The sequence below is a fragment of the Oncorhynchus nerka genome, linkage group LG14, assembly GCF_034236695.1.
Source record: "Oncorhynchus nerka isolate Pitt River linkage group LG14, Oner_Uvic_2.0, whole genome shotgun sequence".
Lineage (NCBI taxonomy): Eukaryota > Metazoa > Chordata > Actinopteri > Salmoniformes > Salmonidae > Oncorhynchus > Oncorhynchus nerka.
This window is the reverse complement of record NC_088409.1, coordinates 85,927,257-85,946,182: the sequence shown is the minus strand read 5'-3', so window position 1 is coordinate 85,946,182 and position 18,926 is coordinate 85,927,257. Positions and strand designations below refer to the sequence as shown.

The window sequence follows — 18,926 nt, the reverse complement described above, 5'->3', positions numbered from 1 at the left end:
GAGAGAGAAGGGGGTTCTATTTGGGTCTTAGACAGGAACTCTCACATATAGTGCCTGAGGAAACGCTGGTGGTCAGGGAGGACTGGAACTGTACAATGGATTTTACGAAAGACAGAAATGGGGAAGAGCCTCATTCAGTGTCAGTGGGAGTGTTAAGGGACATCATTAATCAGTTCAACCTAGTGGATGTTTGGAGAACTAAACATCCCAACACAAGACAGTTTACATTTTTACATGTCCAGGAATCAGAGCAATGGGCTGTTGGTACCATTCTCTCGGTGGGGTTTTTGGATCATCACATAACCATGGCTCAGCTGTCTATTTCACCAGGGCCCCGGCAGGCATCCTATTGGAAGTTTAATGTGAAGCTCTTACTAGATGCTACTTTGTGCTCAGGTTTCCAGACTTTTTGGGAAAGGTGGGGGCAGCGAAGAGAGTATTATGAGTCTCTCAGTCAATGGTAGGATGTGGGGAAAGTTTACAGCTCTCTCAGAGGCTAGAAGAGAATTGGGGGAACTAGAGCGTTGTATCGGTGATGTGGAGGTAGAGCTGGTGGGGCAAGGCAATGTAGGCCTCCAGACTAATTTAGCTGAATTACGTAGGGACCTGGGCAGTTTTTTCCCGATTTTTATTTTTTACCTTTATTTAACTAACCAAGTCAGTTAAGAACAAATTCTTATTTTCAATGACGGCCTTGGAACAGTGGATTAACTGCCTGAAAGACAGGGCGGTGAAGACAACTTGTTCTTAATCAGGGACATGCTGGACTTGTCAAGATGTTCTAATGTGAACTTTGGACTGGTCTTTAGATCAAGAGAAGGCTTTTGATAGAGTGAACCATGAGTATCTGTTTAATCTGATGTCTGGTTTTGGGTTTGGGGAAATGTTTTTTACTTTGTGAAGATGTTGTATGCTGTGGCGTCATGTATGGTCAAGTTGGGAGGGGGGCTCAGTAGGCCAGTATCGGTGAGACGGGGCATTAGACAAGGATGCCCTCTATCGGGGCAGTTATATACACTAGCCATTGAGCCTTTTTTGGGCCTGCTACACAGGAGACTGCAGGGAGTGTGCTGGACCGGTATGGGTGTGGTGACAGGCATAGCAGTGTCAGCGTATGCAGATTACGTTTCTGTGATGGTCAGGGATGGAGCCTATCTTCCACAACCCAGCCATTCATTTGAGATCGGTTCAGTCGGCCAACCTGCAGAGGCAGCTGATGGCAGCGGGTTTACAAAGGCTGAGTGACCTGCAACTGCTGAGAGAGGAGGGTGGAAAACCCCGGAAGTCCTGGCACATCAAACAGGAATAAAGTATCTTAGGCTGCTGGAGAGATTCCTGGAGGAGGTCCAGGAGGCACTGTCTGAGCCGGTAAAGGGTGGTTGAGCGGCCAAAGAGGAAGAGGCCACCAATGTTTCCGCCACTGCAGGTGACGGCAGAGACTGGGTACTGGCAAGGGAGTCTGGAGGATTTGTTAGATTTTAACACTCCGAGCCTGGGGAAGTTTGAGGGGGTGGGATTTAAAGTCCTCTACCACCTCTGCATTAAAGTGAGGAACATTAGGAGCCTAACAGGAGTGAAGGCACATCAGTGGCAGGGGGTATGTGGGGCGGAGAGTATGGTGGGTTGGGGAAGATGTTTCGGAAATATGTTTGTAGAAGTGGCGAGGTTTTGGGATATTGTGATGTGTGGTGTGTTTTTGTATCGTGTGGTACAGGGAAAGGTGAGTATGGTACATGTATGCAGTACAGGATATATTTCGGTGTTTTATTTTAAGGGGGAAAGAGATTTTAATGAAATTAGAATGTTTCATTAAAGAAAGACAAAAAGTCTCTCACTCTCTCTCTCTCTCTCCCTCTCCTGTTGAGAGAGAGAAAGTATACATTTGGCATCTGTATATAGGGCATTCAGGAATTCTACAACAAAAACCATGTAGTGCCTCTCAAATCAGCATCTAGTGGAAGATTAGCACTGACAACATCCTGCCTTTTCCTTCAGCATCATGGCAGCTTCTAGGATTGTAAACTTCAACAAGCAGAAACACTAACCTCAAGCATTAAGGAACTGGCCCAAAACTAACCAGCTGACTCAATAGGTTTCACCTGAAAGAGTTCCAGCAGTTCAGAATAGAGGACTGAAACACTCAAACTATTAGACGTGATCCTAGGGCCCGAAGCTGTCGAGGAGGAGAAAAACAACCCGCACAGTTTAGATGCAGCCTCTGCTCTGCACAGATGGGATTAGTCACCATAACCACAAGCCTCACATAACTCCCCCCCTCTCTCTCTCTTCTCTCCTCTCACTCTCTTTTGCTCTCTCTCTGATTTACAAGGATGAGCACAGGTGTTATGACACAAGTGCCAACTACACATGCATCTCGGCAGGAGAGAGGGGGCAGAGAGAGATAGAAAGAGAGAGCGAGAGTGAATGAGTGAGAAGTAAGTCGCTCTGGATAAGAGCGTCTGCTAAATGACTTAAATGTAAATGTAAATGTAAGAGAGATATAAAGAGAGGGAGTGAGAGAGAATAGAGAAAGAGAGAGAGATAAACACACAGAAAGAGAGAGCGAGAGTGAATGAGTGAGAAGAGAGATATAAAGAGAGGGAGTGAGAGAGAATAGAGAAAGAGAGAGATAAACACACAGAAAGAGAGAGAGTGAATGAGTGAGAAGAGAGATATAAAGAGAGGGAGTGAGAGAGAATAGAGAATAGAGGAAGAGAGAGAGAGATAAACACACAGAAAGAGAGAGAGAGAAAGAGAGTGCTCTGTTATGTCCGTGTCAGTCCAGTTCACATCTACCCTCAGTCGCTCCTTTCTCCCTATCCACAGCTCTGTCTAATCGGTCCATGTGACTGGAGATGTGTCATCATCCTAAATGCCATCAGAGGCAGAGAGGCGGGCAGCAGCAGCCCTTTGATCAAGTCCCCGCCAGTTGTAACTGTTTCTTAGTAGCGTGGATGGCACGGCTCGCTCCTCGTTAAGTGCTTACCTCTGAACACACTGTCTGCACCAGTTGGTAAAACATCTCTGTTATAGTTCTTTAAACCTGACACCACACTGCTCCTTTTCTTGTGTCTTAGTATTTTTAACTAAAGAGTGTCTCTTCCGACTGACTGAGCAGAATGACTGCTAGAGCTGTTCAGGCCATCACTGTGTGACTCAGTGTGTGCAGTCTTGCATTGAAAGGTGCACTGTTATGAGATTTTATAGAGAAGGTGCTATGAAATGAAATCAAGAGTTATCAGGAGTGTTTACCTGTAGGAGTGAAGGTAAAGGATGGCACTGTAGGTTGAAGCAGAGGCCCGAGAAAGAGGAAAGAGAGAGAAAAACACCATTAATATAAAATAGCAACATGTATATTCCTCTTGAATCAAATGAGATACACACAACGGGGTTCTCTTCATTGTGTTTGTAACATCAAAACTAACGCAAAGGAGACAAACCTTAACCTTGCTGGAGTATTGAAACACATCATCCTGAGATGTTTTGAAACATTACATGGTGTGTTGTAATATTACTTGTGCAACACCTTGCCAGGGACTAAGAGCTCTACCGGAAAAGGTTGAAAACACTATTTTGGTGATTCAAGTCCTGTTTAGTGCAGGATTAGTTACCTTCTCTTTTGGTGCCATTTCCTCTCTCTAAATCTTCTAACACCACTACGATGTTTCAAATCCTGACTAGTACAGAATTAGATCTGAGTATTTTAATGTATATACAGTATTTATCTGATCATTGGCCAATTTAACCCATTTTGGCAGGCATTGTTGAGCACTTTGCTCAATCCATCATCAGTAACTGGCAGCACATATTAAACATGAAACATTTGTGGGAATGGGTTGTCTCTTCATTGAACGCAATTTTGCCCGACAGGTTTTGATGTCCGTTCATCATGATCCATTACACCTCATATCACAACAAGCTGCTTAATACTCATATGGAAGTGTACCATTCTTTCTTCAAACAAGATAGGAGGAGATTGCAAGGAGATTAAAACCCAACTTCAAATGAGTTCAATGACTCAATTTTCTCTATCTTTGTTTATCCTCTTATAAAATGTATTAGGTTGGATTGTTATTATTATTTATATATTTAAAAAATGTCATTCATTTTTATTAAGTACATGTTAGTTGTTGTTTTTGCTGTTGCCAATTTCAATTCACCCCAGAATAATTGAATATCCCTTTGAATAAGGTGTTATTAATTATGCTATTGATGGTGTATCAACACACCAGTCACTACAAAGATACAGGCATCCTTCCTAACTCAGTTGCCGGAGAGTAAGGAAACAGCTCAGAGATTTCACCATGAGGCCAATGGTGACTTTAAAACAATTACAGAGTTGAATGGCCGTGATAGGAGCAAAATGGGGATGGATCAACAACATTTGAGTTACTCTGACAAGGTAAAAATCTGTCTTTCCACCTCTGAGCAAGGCAGTTAACCCACTGTTCCTAACCTTGGGTTAAATGTGGAAGACATATTTCAGTTGAATGCATTCAATTGTACAACTGACTAGGTATCACAGAATGAAAAGAAGAAAGCCTCCACAGAAAAATATTCCAAAACTGGAATCTTGTTAGCAAGAAGGCACTATAGTAATACTGCAAAAAATTGGCAAAACAAATCACTTTTTGTCCTGAATACAAATTGTTACATTTGGGGCAAATCCAACACAACACATTACTGAGTACCACTCTCCACATATGTTTAAGCATAGTGGTGGCTGGATCATGTTATGGGTATGCTTGTAATCGTGGAGGACTGGGGAGTTGTTCAGGATGAAAAATAAATTAATTGGAGATAAGCACAGGCAAAATCCTAGAAGAAATTCTGGTTCAGTCTGCTTTCCACCAGACACTGGGAGATGAATTCACCTTTCAGCAGGATAATAACCTAAAACATAAGGCCAAATCTACACTGGAGTTGCTTACCAAGAAGACAGTGAATGTTCCTGAGTGACCGAGTTACAGTTTTGCCTTAAATCTACTGGTTGTCTAGCAATGATCAACAATCAATTTGACAGAGCTGGAATAATTGTGAAAATAATAAATGGGCAAATATTGCACAATCCAGGTGTGAAAATCTCTTAGAAACTTACCCAGAAAGACTCACAGCTGTAATCACTGCCAAAGATGCTTCTACAAAGTATTGAGTCAGGGTGTGAATACTTACTTTTGTAATTAGATATTTCTGCATTAAATTTTCAACAAATTTGCTAAATGTCTAAAAACATATTTTCACTTTGTCATTATGGGGTTTTGTGTGTAGATGGGTGAGACATGATTTATCCATGTTGAATTCAGGCTGTAACACAACGACATGTGGAATAGGTATGAAGGCGTATGAATACTTTCTGAAGGCACAGTAGCTATCACTGATGTACGGCGGTCCTCACCTCTTCAGCTCCTTTTATTTATGTAAACACAACCTTTCAAATGTCTCTTTAATGCCACAATTATTTCCTCTTGTTTGGATTCCTGCTCTTTTCCCCTTGAAGCTCAGAGCAGCTGAATAGATGGGTCCGTTTGGACCCTTTTATCTGTTTGCGTTTCGACTTTGAAGAGAAGAGAGATTGACACTTGGCATGCGAGGTGCTCGTGAGAAATATTAACATGATTGAAATCAATCAAATAACCACAGTGACAAGAGACCGTCACAGACAGCTTATTCACTGGCTGGATGAGACATCTTGGCGGTGTTACTAATGTCACACAGACCCACGCACACACCCAAGAACAAACACAGGTGCATAGGCAAGCACACACGCGTGCACGCACACACACACGCGTGCACGCACACACACACGCGTGCACGCACACACACACGCGTGCACGCACACACACACACACACACACACACATCTCCTCTTCCAATTCAGCCCACTTCACACTGAGTGCAGCTTGTTGCTTCATGTGGTTGCAATTATCCTCTTCTTCTCTTCTCAAAACATTCTTGGTTACCAGTTCCAACAAAGACCATGGCCTCTTGTGGTTTTAAAGAGCAAAAAGAGGGGGTTGAGAGAAAGAGAGAGAAAGACATATTTGCCTGCTGTGCCCACATGAGCTCAGAGAGTTGCAGAGTTAATGTGAGGAAACACTGATGCACTGCTCGGCTCCTCTGGAAGAAGGAAGGGCTACTTAAAGGTGTGTGGAGCCAACCTCAGCCTCTACAGTAGCCTCTCTCTCTCTCTCTCTCTCTCTCTCTCTCTCTACCAACCTCAGCCTCTACAGTAGCCTCTCTCTCTCTCTCTCTCTCTCTACCAACCTCAGCCTCTACAGTAGCCTCTCTCTCTCTCTACCAACCTCAGCCTCTACAGCAAACTCTCTCTCTCCCAACCTCAGCCTCTACTGGAGCCTCTCTCTCTACCAACCTCAACCTCTACAGCAAACTCTCTCTCTCCCAACCTCAGCCTCTACTGGAGCCTCTCTCTCTACCAACCTCAGCCTCTACAGCAAACTCTCTCTCTCCCAACCTCAGCCTCTACTGGAGCCTCTCTCTCTACCAACCTCAACCTCTACAGCAGCCTCTCTCTCTACCAACCTCAGCCGCTACAGTAGCTTCTCTCTCTCTACCAACCTCAGCCTCTACAGTATCCTCTCTCTCTACCAACTTCAGCCTCTACAGTAGCCTCTCTCCCTCTACCAACCTCAGCCTCTACAGTAGCTTCTCTCTCTCTGACAACCTCAGACCCTACAGTAGCCTCTCTCTCTCTCCCAACCCCACCCTCTACAGTAGCTTCTCTATCTCTCCCAATCTCAGCCTCTACCGTAGCCCCTCTCTCTCTCCCAACCCCACCCTCTACAGTAGCCTCTCTCTCTCTCCCAACCTCAGCCTCTGCAGTAATCCCCTTTCTCTCTCAACCTCAGCCTGTACAGTATCCCTCTCTCTCTCCCAATCTCAGCCTCTACAGTAGCCCCCCACTATCTCCCAACCTCAGACTCTACATTAGCCCCTCCCTCTCTCCAAGCTCAGCCTCTACAGTAGCCCCCACTCTCTCTCCAACTTCAGCCTCTACAGTGGCCCCTCTCTCTCTCTCTCTCTCTCTCTCTCTCTCTCCAGCCTCCCTCTCTCCAACCTCAGCCTCTATAGTAGCCCCTCTCTCTCTCTCTCTCTCCAGCCTCCCTCTCTCCAACCTCAGCCTCTACAGTAGCCCCTCTCTCTCTCCCAACCTCAGCCTCTACAGTAGCCCTCTCTCTCCCAATCTCAGCCTCTACAGTAGCCCCTCTCTCTCTCCCAACTTCAGCCTCTACAGTATCCCCTCTCTCTCCAACCTCAGTCTCTACAGTATCCCCTCTCTCTCCCAGCCTCAGCCTCTACAGTAGCCTCTCTCTCTCCCAGCCTCAGCCTCTACAGTAGCCTCTCTCTCTCCAGCCTCCGGGCACAGCAGATTACTGTTCTCACCAAGTCTTCAGAGGTCCTACTGTGTGGCTACAAGTTTCGCTCTGACTGCCCTTTGATATCAGTGACTTTACACCTGAGTACCCGGCAGCAGATATTCTACAGTAACATAAACTAATGAAAATGCTATTGTTTTCTTTGAAAAAAGGCATCTTTATATTCTAATTCCAACAACCAAAATGTTATTTTTGTGAAAGCATATATTGAATATATGTATTACACTGTCCGAACTTGCAGTCAAAATGACTGCTCATTGGCTGAAACTGATCACCCTTGAGGCCAGGCTGTTCTTCTATTAAAAGCCTTGTATGTGGGCATAACATGTGGGCACTGATTTATTTTTAACATACCACACAATCCTTTCCCATGAAGATGACCAACCCTGGGACCTCTTCATCTGTCTCACCATAGCAACACAGAGCAAAACTTAATCACACTACTGTAGCACACAATGCAGTCAGCATCCAAGATATACATAGAGACCTTATTCCTTATGCAAATCAAGGCCTCTGCTGTAAGTCTGTAGAGATACCAAACTCCAGTATGTTCACTATAAACCCATATTAATGTTCAACTATGATAGAGCTCCAAGGTATGAACCACCAAGGCCAGAAACAAAGGTTTTCCAAAGCAAGGACAGCGTTTCTAGATGAGTCCAGGTTTCCATGACTCCCAATAGTCAGAGTATCAGTATGACAGAGGTCGATTCAGACTTAAACCAGTATATTGTCCGTGTCTCTATGTTGAATGGTGTACCTCTCCTGACCCTGGCAGTCAACAGTGTACCTGAGCCCAGCAGAAGGAGGTAGGGGTTTGGGGAGGGTATGGGGCAGGCAGCAGCTGCATCGCCTGCAGACAGCCACATATTAAACCAGTCAGCACAGAAATGAGAGCCTTTAAATCCTTAAACTATTGTGGGCAGAGGTTTGGCATGTACTGAACCCTGTCAGGTAAACAGGTAAACCCACTGCATGTGAGGTAAGCAGTGTCCTCTCCTAGAGAGCACAGAGCATCTGGATAGAGAATGAAAAACACAGTGGTTGGTAAGGAATCTCTTGCAACAGTATGACACAATGTTTCAAACTCTAACAGTCATTTGCATCAAAGGCTTTCACTGAAAACTATTATAAAAGTATACTTCACGCTTAACATTTTTTATTTTCTTTATGCTTGTCGTAGCAGGTTGTTCTGTCTTCCCAGACACATTCCGATGGGAACCTCTAACAGAAACTGGTGGGACCGGAAGATGCACTTCAAAAGAAGAACTACACACACAAAAACACCCTGGCAGGATCAGAGAGAGGGAAATATGAAACAGAATAGAAAGACACCACTGCAGGAGACAGGTCCATTTTTCACCTGCAGATGTTCAAGGGCTTTAAACTTTCTCAAAGTACTAGGGACTATTTTCAGATGATAGACCTCACCTCAACTCAAATGGCACTGTATGATGCAAGACTTTAATTTGAGAGGAGGGATTCCTGAGGGGATGGAGGGGACTGAGGGGATGGAGGGAACTGAGGGATTGCTGGGAGGATGGAGGGGACGGAGGGGACTGAGGGATTGCTGGGGGACGGAGGGATGGAGGGACGGAGGGATTACGGAGGGGATGGAGGGGACGGAGGGATTGCTGGGGGACGGAGGGGATGGAGGGGACTGAGGGATTGCTGGGGGACGGAGGGGATGGAGGGAACGGAGGGATTGCTGGGGGACGGAGGGGATGGAGGGGACGGAGGGATTGCTGGGGGGGACGGAGGGGATGGAGGGGACGCAGGGGACTGAGGGATTGCTGGGGGGCGGAGGGGATGGAGGGGACTGAGGGATTGCTGGGGGACGGAAGGGATGGAGGGGACGGAGGGATTGCTGGGGGACGGAGGGGATGGAGGGGACGCAGGGGACTGAGGGATTGCTGGGGGGATGGAGGGGGACTGAGGGATTTCTGGTGGGACGGAGGGGATGGAGGGGACTGAGGGATTGCTGGGGGATGGAGGGGACTGAGGGATTGCTGGGGGACGGAGGGGATGGAGCGGATGGAGGGGACTGAGGGATTGCTGGGGGACGGAGGGATTGCTGGGGGATGGAGGGGATGGAGGGGACAGGGATTGCTGGGGGAAGGAGGGGATGGAGGGGACTGAGGGATTGCTGGGGGACGGAGAGGATGGAGGGGACGGAGGGATTGCTGGGGGATGGAGGGGATGGAGGGGACTGAGGGATTGCTGGGGGACGGAGGGGATGGAGGGGACTGAGGGATTGCTGGGGGACGGAGGGGATGGAGGGGACGGAGGGATTGCTGGGGGATGGAGGGGACGGAGGGAGGGGACGGGGGGATTGCTGGGGGATGGAGGGGATGGAGGGGACTGAGGGATTGCTGGGGGACGGGGGATGGAGGGGACTGAGGGATTGCTGGGGGATGGAGGGACGGAGGGATTGCTGGGGGAGGGGATGGAGGGGATGGGGGGGAGGAGGGGACTGAGGGATTGCTGGGGGACGGAGGGGATGGAGGGGACTGAGGGATTGCTGGGGGACGGAGGGGATGGAGGGGACGGAGGGATTGCTGGGGGATGGAGGGGATGGAGGGGACTGAGGGATTGCTGGGGGACGGAGGGATGGAGGGGATGGAGGGGACTGAGGGATTGCTGGGGGACGGAGGGATGGAGGGGACGGAGGGATTGCTGGGGGGACTGGGGGATGGAGGGACTGAGGGATTGCTGGGGGACGGAGGGGATGGAGGGGACTGAGGGATTGCTGGGGGACGGAGGGGATGGAGGGGACGGAGGGATTGCTGGGGACGGAGGGGATGGAGGGGACGCTGGGACTGAGGGATTGCTGGGGGGACGGAGGATGGAGGGGACTGAGGGATTGCTGGGGGGACGGAAGGGATGGAGGGGACGGAGGGATTGCTGGGGGACGGAGGGGATGGAGGGGACGGAGGGGATTGCTGGGGGGACGGAGGGGATGGAGGGGACTGAGGGATTTCTGGGGGACGGAGGGGATGGAGGGGACTGAGGGATTGCTGGGGGATGGGATTGCTGGGGGACGGAGGGGATGGAGCGGATGGAGGGGACTGACTGGGGAGGGATTGCTGGGGGGACGATGGAGGGATTGCTGGGGGAGGAGGGGACTGAGGGGACTGGGGATTGCTGGGGGACGGAGGGGATGGAGGGACGAGGGATTGCTGGGGGACTGGAGGGATTGCTGGGGGACGGAGGGGATGGAGGGGACTGAGGGATTTCTGGGGGACGGAGGGGATGGAGGGGACTGAGGGATTGCTGGGGGACGGAGGGGATGGAGGGGACTGAGGGATTGCTGGGGGGAGGGAGGGGATGGGATTGCTGGGGGATGGAGGGGACTGAGGGATTGCTGGGGGGACGGAGGGGGGACTGATTGCTGGGGGGAGGGGATTGAGGGATTGCTGGGGGGACGGAGGAGGGGGGGGACAGGGATTGCTGGGGGATGGAAGGGGGACTGAGGGATTGGGGGGACGGAGGGGATGGAGGGGATGGAGGGGACTGAGGGATTGCTGGGGGGACGGAGAGGATGGAGGGACGGAGGGATTGCTGGGGGACTGGAGGGGATGGAGGGGGGGACTGAGGGATTGCTGGGGGACGGAGGGGATGGAGGGGATGGAGGGGACTGAGGGATTGCTGGGGGGACGGAGGGGATGGAGGGGTGGAGGGGACTGAGGGATTTCTGGTGGGACTGGGGGGGGATGGAGGGGACTGGGGGACGGAGGGGATGGAGGGATGGAGGGGACTGAGGGATTGCTGGGGGGATTGCTGGGGGATGGAGGGGATGGAGGGACTGGAGGGATTGCTGGGGGATGGAGGGGATGGAGGGGACTGAGGGATTGCTGGGGGATGGAGGGGATGGATTGCTGGGGGACTGAGGGACGGATTGCTGGGGGGATGGAGGGGATGGACGGAGGGGATGGAGGGACGGAGGGGGATTGCTGGGGGGGATGGAGGGGATGGAGGGGATGGAGGGGACTGAGGGATTGCTGGGGGGACGGGGGATGGAGGGGACTGAGGGATTGCTGGGGACTGAGGGGATTGCTGGAGGGGATGGAGGGGACTGAGGGATTGCTGGGGGGACGGAGGGGATGGAGGGGACTGAGGGATTGCTGGGGGATGGAGGGGATGGAGGGGACTGAGGGATTGCTGGGGGGGACGGAGGGGCTGGGGGATGGAGGGGATGGAGGGGACTGAGGGATTGCTGGGGGATTGCTGGGGATTGCTGGGGGACGGAGGGGACGGAGGGATTGCTGGGGGACGGAGGGGATGGAGGGGACGCAGGGGACTGAGGGATTGCTGGGGGACGGAGGGGATGGAGGGGACTGAGGGATTGCTGGGGGACGGAGGGGATGGAGGGGACTGAGGGGACTGATTGCTGGGGGACGGAGGGGAGGGACGCAGGGGATGGATGGATTGCTGGGTGGGACGGAGGGATTGTTGAGGGGACAGAGGAGATGGAGGGTATGGAGGGGACTGAGGGGATGGATGGATTGCTGGGGGACAGATGAGATGGAGGGGACGGAGGGGATGGATGGATTGCTGGGGGGACAGAGGAGATGGAGGGGACGGAGGGGATGGATGGATTGCTGGGTGGGTGGGACGGAGGGATTGCTGGGTGGGACGGAGGGATTGCTGGGGGGACGGATGGATTGCTGGGTGGGACGGAGGCATTGCTGGGGAGACGGAGGGGATGGAGGGCTGCAATTGACAGCTCAGATGAGAGTCCCTACATGGATGGAGTAGTAGTAGGAATCACACAATGCCCCTTAATCACTGATACAAGACAAGCTATTCTATTCTTCATCCTATTAACTATTCCATTTGGTGTTTGTTAGCCTGATTCTAGATCAGTACTTGAGGACACTTTGAGCTCGTGATTCCAGTGTGCTACCATTAGATGAGGCATGTTGTACTGACCCTTGCGGATGCCTGCGTAGTTAGTGCTGAGGCCATTCCTCTTCTTACGCTGTCGGTAGAGCCAGATACTGAACACCATGAGGATGATCCAACAGGCCGCTCCTATCCCTGCTATGAAGGCCGGCTGCTTCACCACCTCGCTGATCTGCTGGGACAGGGTGTTCTCTGGCTCCAACACACCCTCCGTCATACGCCCCGATGAGTCTACAGGGGGAGAGAGGATGGAATTTGAGAAGGGTGAAATAGAGGTGGAGGATGAGGAAGGTGAGAGGTGAGAGGTGTGAGGAGAGGAGAGGAGAGGAGAGGAGAGGAGAGGAGAGGAGAGGAGAGGATGGTGGAGAGTGAGGAGGTAAGAGGAGAGGGGTAGAGAGGATGGGATGGTGTAGGGTGAGGAGGTGAGAGGAGAGAGGGCAGGAATAGGAAAGGGTAAGAGAAAAAGAGGGGGAGAGAAGGGTGAGGAGAGGGGTACAGGGTGAGGAGAGGGGTACATGGTAAGGAGAGGGGTACAGGGTACAGAGTGAGGAGAGGGTACAGAGTGAGGAGAGGGGTACAGAGTGAGGAGAGGGGTACAGAGTGAGGAGATGGGTACAGGGAAGCAGAAAGTGCACAGGAAAGAACAAGGGAGGAAAAGGGAAGGGAGGAAATGGGAACAAGGGAGGAACAAGGGAGGAAATGGGAAGCAGTAAAGAAAGGAGAAAGAGAAGAAAGGGCATGTTATTCTTAACATGATCATTTAAAAATGTTTATTTAACCTTTATTTAACCTTTATTTAACTAGGCAAGTCCGTTAAGAGCAACTTCTTATTTACAATAACAGCCAACCCCTGGCCAAACCCGGACGACGCCACCCTATGGGACTCCCAATCACTGCCGGTTGTGATACACCCTGGGATCAAACCAGGGTCTGCAGTGACACCTCTAGCACTGAGATGCAGAGCCTTAGACCGCTGCAAAACTTCAGAACGAGTGGAAAAGCCTGAAACGGGGAAAGATATGAAGGAGGGGGTAGAAAAGCTAAATGAAGTCAGCGAAGGGCAGAAATATGAACGTTCTCTTTTCTTCGAACACACAAAAGACTTCTTTCTTCTCTGCAGATGAGTGTACGGCTGGGCTGTGGAGCTGCAGAGATGGAGTGGGCTCGCTGCATTATAAAAGGCTTTCAGAACCCAGAACGGAGCACAGTCAACAATAGCAGATCAATAGACAAAAGGTCTCAACCCAGGAGATTTAAACATGATCTATTCGTATCAGAGTTGAACCAGGAAGCACACTACCTGGAATGTTCCACACACCCAGGAAGACTTACAGAAGTATGACCTCACACTGAGCAATATTCTAGGAGTTATTATTACACCGAATGAGGTCACAGTAGTACTAATATAAACATAGTACTAGTCATTAGCACACTATAGCACTTGAATGTGCAACTTGGGTATGTCTTTCTGTTGCTACTTCTCTGCTACTCAAAATGAGCCGTCAGAACAAGTGATCACACTACAAAGGCCTGTTTTCTTCATGTGTCTAGTCTCTCTGTGTTTCTCTCCCATGCCTCACATGAAAGAGTGCTCATTTGTCTGCCCTAAGCAATTTCTTCATGTTCAACTTGGTTTCTAACTTTCTTCATCTCTTTTTTCTCTCTCTCTTGTTTTATGTTGCAACCACTTTAATATTTACAGACTCACTCTGTCAGAGGCAAACGGATCTCCCAAAGTTCCTCTCTCTCTCTCTCTCTCCTCTCTCTCTCTCCTCCCTCCCTCCCTCCCTCCCTCCCTCCCTCCCTCCCTCTCCCCTCTCCCTCTCTCTCTCTCTCTCTCTCTCCTCTCTCTCTCTCTCTCCCTCTCCTCCTCTCCCTCTCTCTCCATCTCCCTCCCTCCCTCCCTCCCTCCCTCCCTCCCTCCCTCCCTCCCTCTCTCTCTCTCCTCTCTCTCCCTCTATCCCTCTCTCTCCCTCTCTCTCCCTCTCTCCTTCTCTCTCTCTCTCTCTCTCTCCCCCTCTCTCTCCCCCTCTCTCTCTTGTCTCTCCTCCCCCACTACTATGTGGATTTCATGCCTGTTTCTCTGTGGAGGGAAGCAGAGTACGACTGTGACTAAACAATCCTCAGGGACTTTACAGGTATCTGGGCTGCTGTGCCATGACACAAACAAGCCCAAAGTGTGACAAATGCATTAGGGTGAAGCGCTGGTCCCGCAGGCGCGTTTCTACACTCAACAGGCGCCGATGGAAGTCCTCAAGTGAAAGAAATGGTATCAGTCACAGCTTCCTGCTTTTCCATGCCCATCACAGCCCACTTTAACACACACAGACACACAGCTGTCCCTCTGCCAAGCACACAGCTTCCTGCTTCTCAATGCCCATCACAGCTCACTTTAACACACACAGACACACAAGCAGCTGACCCCCACTACACACAGCTGTCCCTCTACAAGCACACAGCTTCCTGCTTCTCCATGCCCATCACAGCCCACTTTAACACACACAGACACACAGCTGTCCCTCTACCAAGCACACAGCTTCCTGCTTCTCCATGCCCATCACAGCCCACTTTATCACACACAGACACACAGCTGACCCTCTACCAAGCACACAGCTTCCTGCTTATCCATGCCCATCACAGCCCACTTTAACACACACAGACACACAGCTGTCCCTCTACCAAGCACACAGCTTCCTGCTTCTCCATGCCCATCACAGCCCACTTTAACACACACAGACACACAGCTGTCCCTCTACCAAGCACACAGCTTCCTGCTTCTCCATGCCCATCACAGCCCACTTTAACACACACAGACACACAGCTGTCCCTCTACCAAGCACACAGCTTCCTGCTTCTCCATGCCCATCACAGCCCACTTTAACACACACAGACACACAGCTGTCCCTCTACCAAGCACACAGGTTCCTGCTTCTCCATGCCCATCACAGCCCACTTTAACACACACAGACACACAGCTGTCCCTCTACCAAGCACACAGCTTCCTGCTTCTCCATGCCCATCACAGCCCACTTTAACACACACAGACACACAGCTGCCCCTCTACCAAGCACACAGCTTCCTGCTTCTCCATGCCCATCACAGCCCACTTTAACACACACAGACACACAGCTGTCCCTCTACCAAGCACACAGCTTCCTGCTTCTCCATGCCCATCACAGCCCACTTTAACACACACAGACACACAGCTGTCCCTCTACCAAGCACACAGCTTCCTGCTTCTCCATGCCCATCACAGCCCACTTTAACACACACAGACACACAGCTGTCCCTCTACCAAGCACACAGCTTCCTGCTTCTCCATGCCCATCACAGCCCACTTTATCACACACAGACACACAGCTGACCCTCTACCAAGCACACAGCTTCCTGCTTATCCATGCCCATCACAGCCCACTTTAACACACACAGACACACAGCTGTCCCTCTACCAAGCACACAGCTTCCTGCTTCTCCATGCCCATCACAGCCCACTTTAACACACACAGACACACAGCTGTCCCTCTACCAAGCACACAGCTTCCTGCTTCTCCATGCCCATCACAGCCCACTTTAACACACACAGACACACAGCTGTCCCTCTACCAAGCACACAGCTTCCTGCTTCTCCATGCCCATCACAGCCCACTTTAACACACACAGACACACAGCTGCCCCTCTACCAAGCACACAGCTTCCTGCTTTTCCATGCCCATCACAGCCCACTTTAACACACACAGACACACAGCTGTCCCTCTACCAAGCACACAGGTTCCTGCTTCTCCATGCCCATCACAGCCCACTTTAACACACACAGACACACAGCTGTCCCTCTACCAAGCACACAGCTTCCTGCTTCTCCATGCCCATCACAGCCCACTTTAACACACACAGACACACAGCTGTCCCTCTACCAAGCACACAGCTTCCTGCTTCTCCATGCCCATCACAGCCCACTTTAACACACACAGACACACAGCTGTCCCTCTACCAAGCACACAGCTTCCTGCTTCTCCATGCCCATCACAGCCCACTTTAACACACACAGACACACAGCTGTCCCTCTACCAAGCACACAGCTTCCTGCTTCTCCATGCCCATCACAGCCCACTTTAACACACACAGACACACAGCTGTCCCTCTACCAAGCACACAGCTTCCTGCTTCTCCATGCCCATCACAGCCCACTTTAACACACACAGACACACAGCTGTCCCTCTACCAAGCACACAGCTTCCTGCTTCTCCATGCCCATCACAGCCCACTTTAACACACACAGCCCACTTTACACAGCTGTCCCTCTACCAAGCACACAGCTTCCTGCTTCTCCATGCCCATCACAGCCCACTTTAACACACACAGACACACAGCTGTCCCTCTACCAAGCACTCTGCACTGCTGTTTCATGTTGTTATCATTTATTCCTCCTTTACCGTGAGCAGATTTGTGGCAGCTCAGATCTGTGGAGTATTCTAACGCAGGATCTTAAATAGCCTGGGCTATAAGAGAGAAGACTGAATTATATTCATCCCATGTAGCTATAATGGATCCTGTGTAAGGACGTAAAGGCAGGACTGACTGACGTGCTACATTGGATCTTCCAGCCCCTCCAGTACCGTGATCTTGACAGGCAAGTTAATAAAGGGTTAAATAAAAACATGCCATCACAAAACACACACTTGTGCTAAAGTTCCTGGTTGATTGCTTTTGTTAAACACTAGAACATTGCCTCCTTGAATGGAGAACAGAACGGAGCAGATCACAGCAGGGTGGGGCGGCCAAGCAGGAATCTCATGTAACGTTTCCTCACAATGTCAGTCAGGTGAAAACTGTTGAGGCTCTACACTGACAGAGTGGTAAACACGGCATTAAAATAGATGATCATTATGAGTGTCACTGTCAGTCAGGCTCATCAAGGATTGTTTATGAGGGCTGACGTGGATATAATTGGTACGGTAATCATTTCAATTACACATCTAACCACTGTTCTAGACAGAACAGGAGAGCAGGCAGGGGCACGAAGGAATGGAACGATGACATAATACTCCTTTAACATTCACATGACAACTGAAAACGCGGATTAGTGTGCTCTTCAGACTGAGATTAAAGGGAAGTCAATACTACAAAATGTCCATTGACTATATTCCAGCCGTTGAAGAAGGTTGGGAAGTTATTAGGCAGTAAGCCTTGGAATCCAAGCTGTACACATAGAAGAAGGACATGTCTCTCCTCTTCCTCCTCTTCTACCTGAGGGAGAATAATTGTACTTGGAACTCCTGCAGAGAACTGCAGACCAGAGTTCTCCTCCACTCACCTATCTGGAAGAAGGTGACGTCAGACTTGACCCCTTGGCCTGCCCCAGTGCTGGCTGCGACCTCCACACTGTAACGGATCCCTGGAGCCAGGATGGGGATCAGCAAGGAGAAGGTAGAGCCGTCCACCGTACGGTTGATATGGTATCTGCTCTCATTCCCCAAACACCAGATCTGACAGGACAGAGGGAGAGAAGACCTTATAACTGTGTTCTGATGGTGGTGTGACAAGTATGTCAAGTTGCTGGTTGATGCTAAAGCAACATTTCAGCACACAGTGCAGAACTATTCCACCCTAGTATTCCACATATAAAAATACTGAGACACATTTTTCTGTTTTTTTGGTGTGTGTTTCACACAGAGTCAGTATTATCTGTGGTAGGAATAACCCCCTGCCTCAGTGAGTGAACCCTAACCCCATGAAAAACAAAGTGTGGATTAGTAATCACCTCCATAATCCTACTGCAGCAGCAGCTCAGGGCTGGCAGCCACTCACAGGGAGGAGAGAGGGCTCTCTCAGGTTAACTCAACCCAGGGCTCTATCAGGTTAACTCAACCCAGGGCTCTATCAGGTTAACTCAACCCAGGGCTCTATCAGGTTAACTCAACCCAGGGCTCTATCAGATTAACTCAATCCAGGGCTCTCTCAGGTTAACTCAATCCAGGGCTCTCTCAGGTTAACTCAACCCAGGGCTCTATCAGGTTAACTCAATCCAGGGCTCTCTCAGGTTAACTCAATCCAGGGCTCTATCAGGTTAACTCAACCCAGGGCTCTCTCAGGCTAACTCAATCCAGGGCTCTATCAGGTTAACTCAATCCAGGGCTCTATCAGGTTAACTCAATCCAGGGCTCTCTCAGGTTAACTCAATCCAGGGCTCTCTCAGGTTAACTCAATCCAGGGCTCTATCAGGTTAACTCAATCTAGGGCTCTATCAGGTTAACTCAACCCAGGGCTCTCTCAGGTTAACTCAACCCAGGGCTCTCTCAGGTTAACTCAACCCAGGGCTCTCTCAGGTTAACTCAACCCAGGGCTCTCTCAGGTTAACTCAATCCAGGGCTCTATCAGGTTAACTCAATCCAGGGCTCTATCAGGTTAACTCAACCCAGGGCTCTCTCAGGTTAACTCAACCCAGGGCTCTCTCAGGTTAACTCAACCCAAGGCTCTATCAGGTTAACTCAACCCAGGGCTCTATCAGGTTAACTCAACCCAGGGCCCTCTCAGGTTAACTCAATCCAGGGCTCTCTCAGGTTAACTCAACCCAGGGCTCTCTCAGGTTAACTCAATCCAGGGCTCTATCAGGTTAACTCAACCCAGGGC

The 18,926-nt window shown here is 50.2% G+C and overlaps 1 protein-coding gene across 1 annotated transcript in view; it reads right to left on the bottom strand.

The window, feature by feature from the left end:
* Positions 1–18,926, bottom strand: part of LOC115120871 (roundabout homolog 1-like) — a 490,866-nt gene that overhangs the window by 39,366 nt on the left and 432,574 nt on the right. Inside the window, exons 18-20 of the mRNA XM_065000506.1 lie at positions 17,611–17,782; positions 12,327–12,530; positions 3,253–3,279 (exon numbers count right to left, since the gene is read on the bottom strand). Coding sequence (XP_064856578.1) covers positions 3,253–3,279; positions 12,327–12,530; positions 17,611–17,782 — 403 coding nt within the window. The remainder of the gene's footprint in view (positions 1–3,252; positions 3,280–12,326; positions 12,531–17,610; positions 17,783–18,926) is intronic.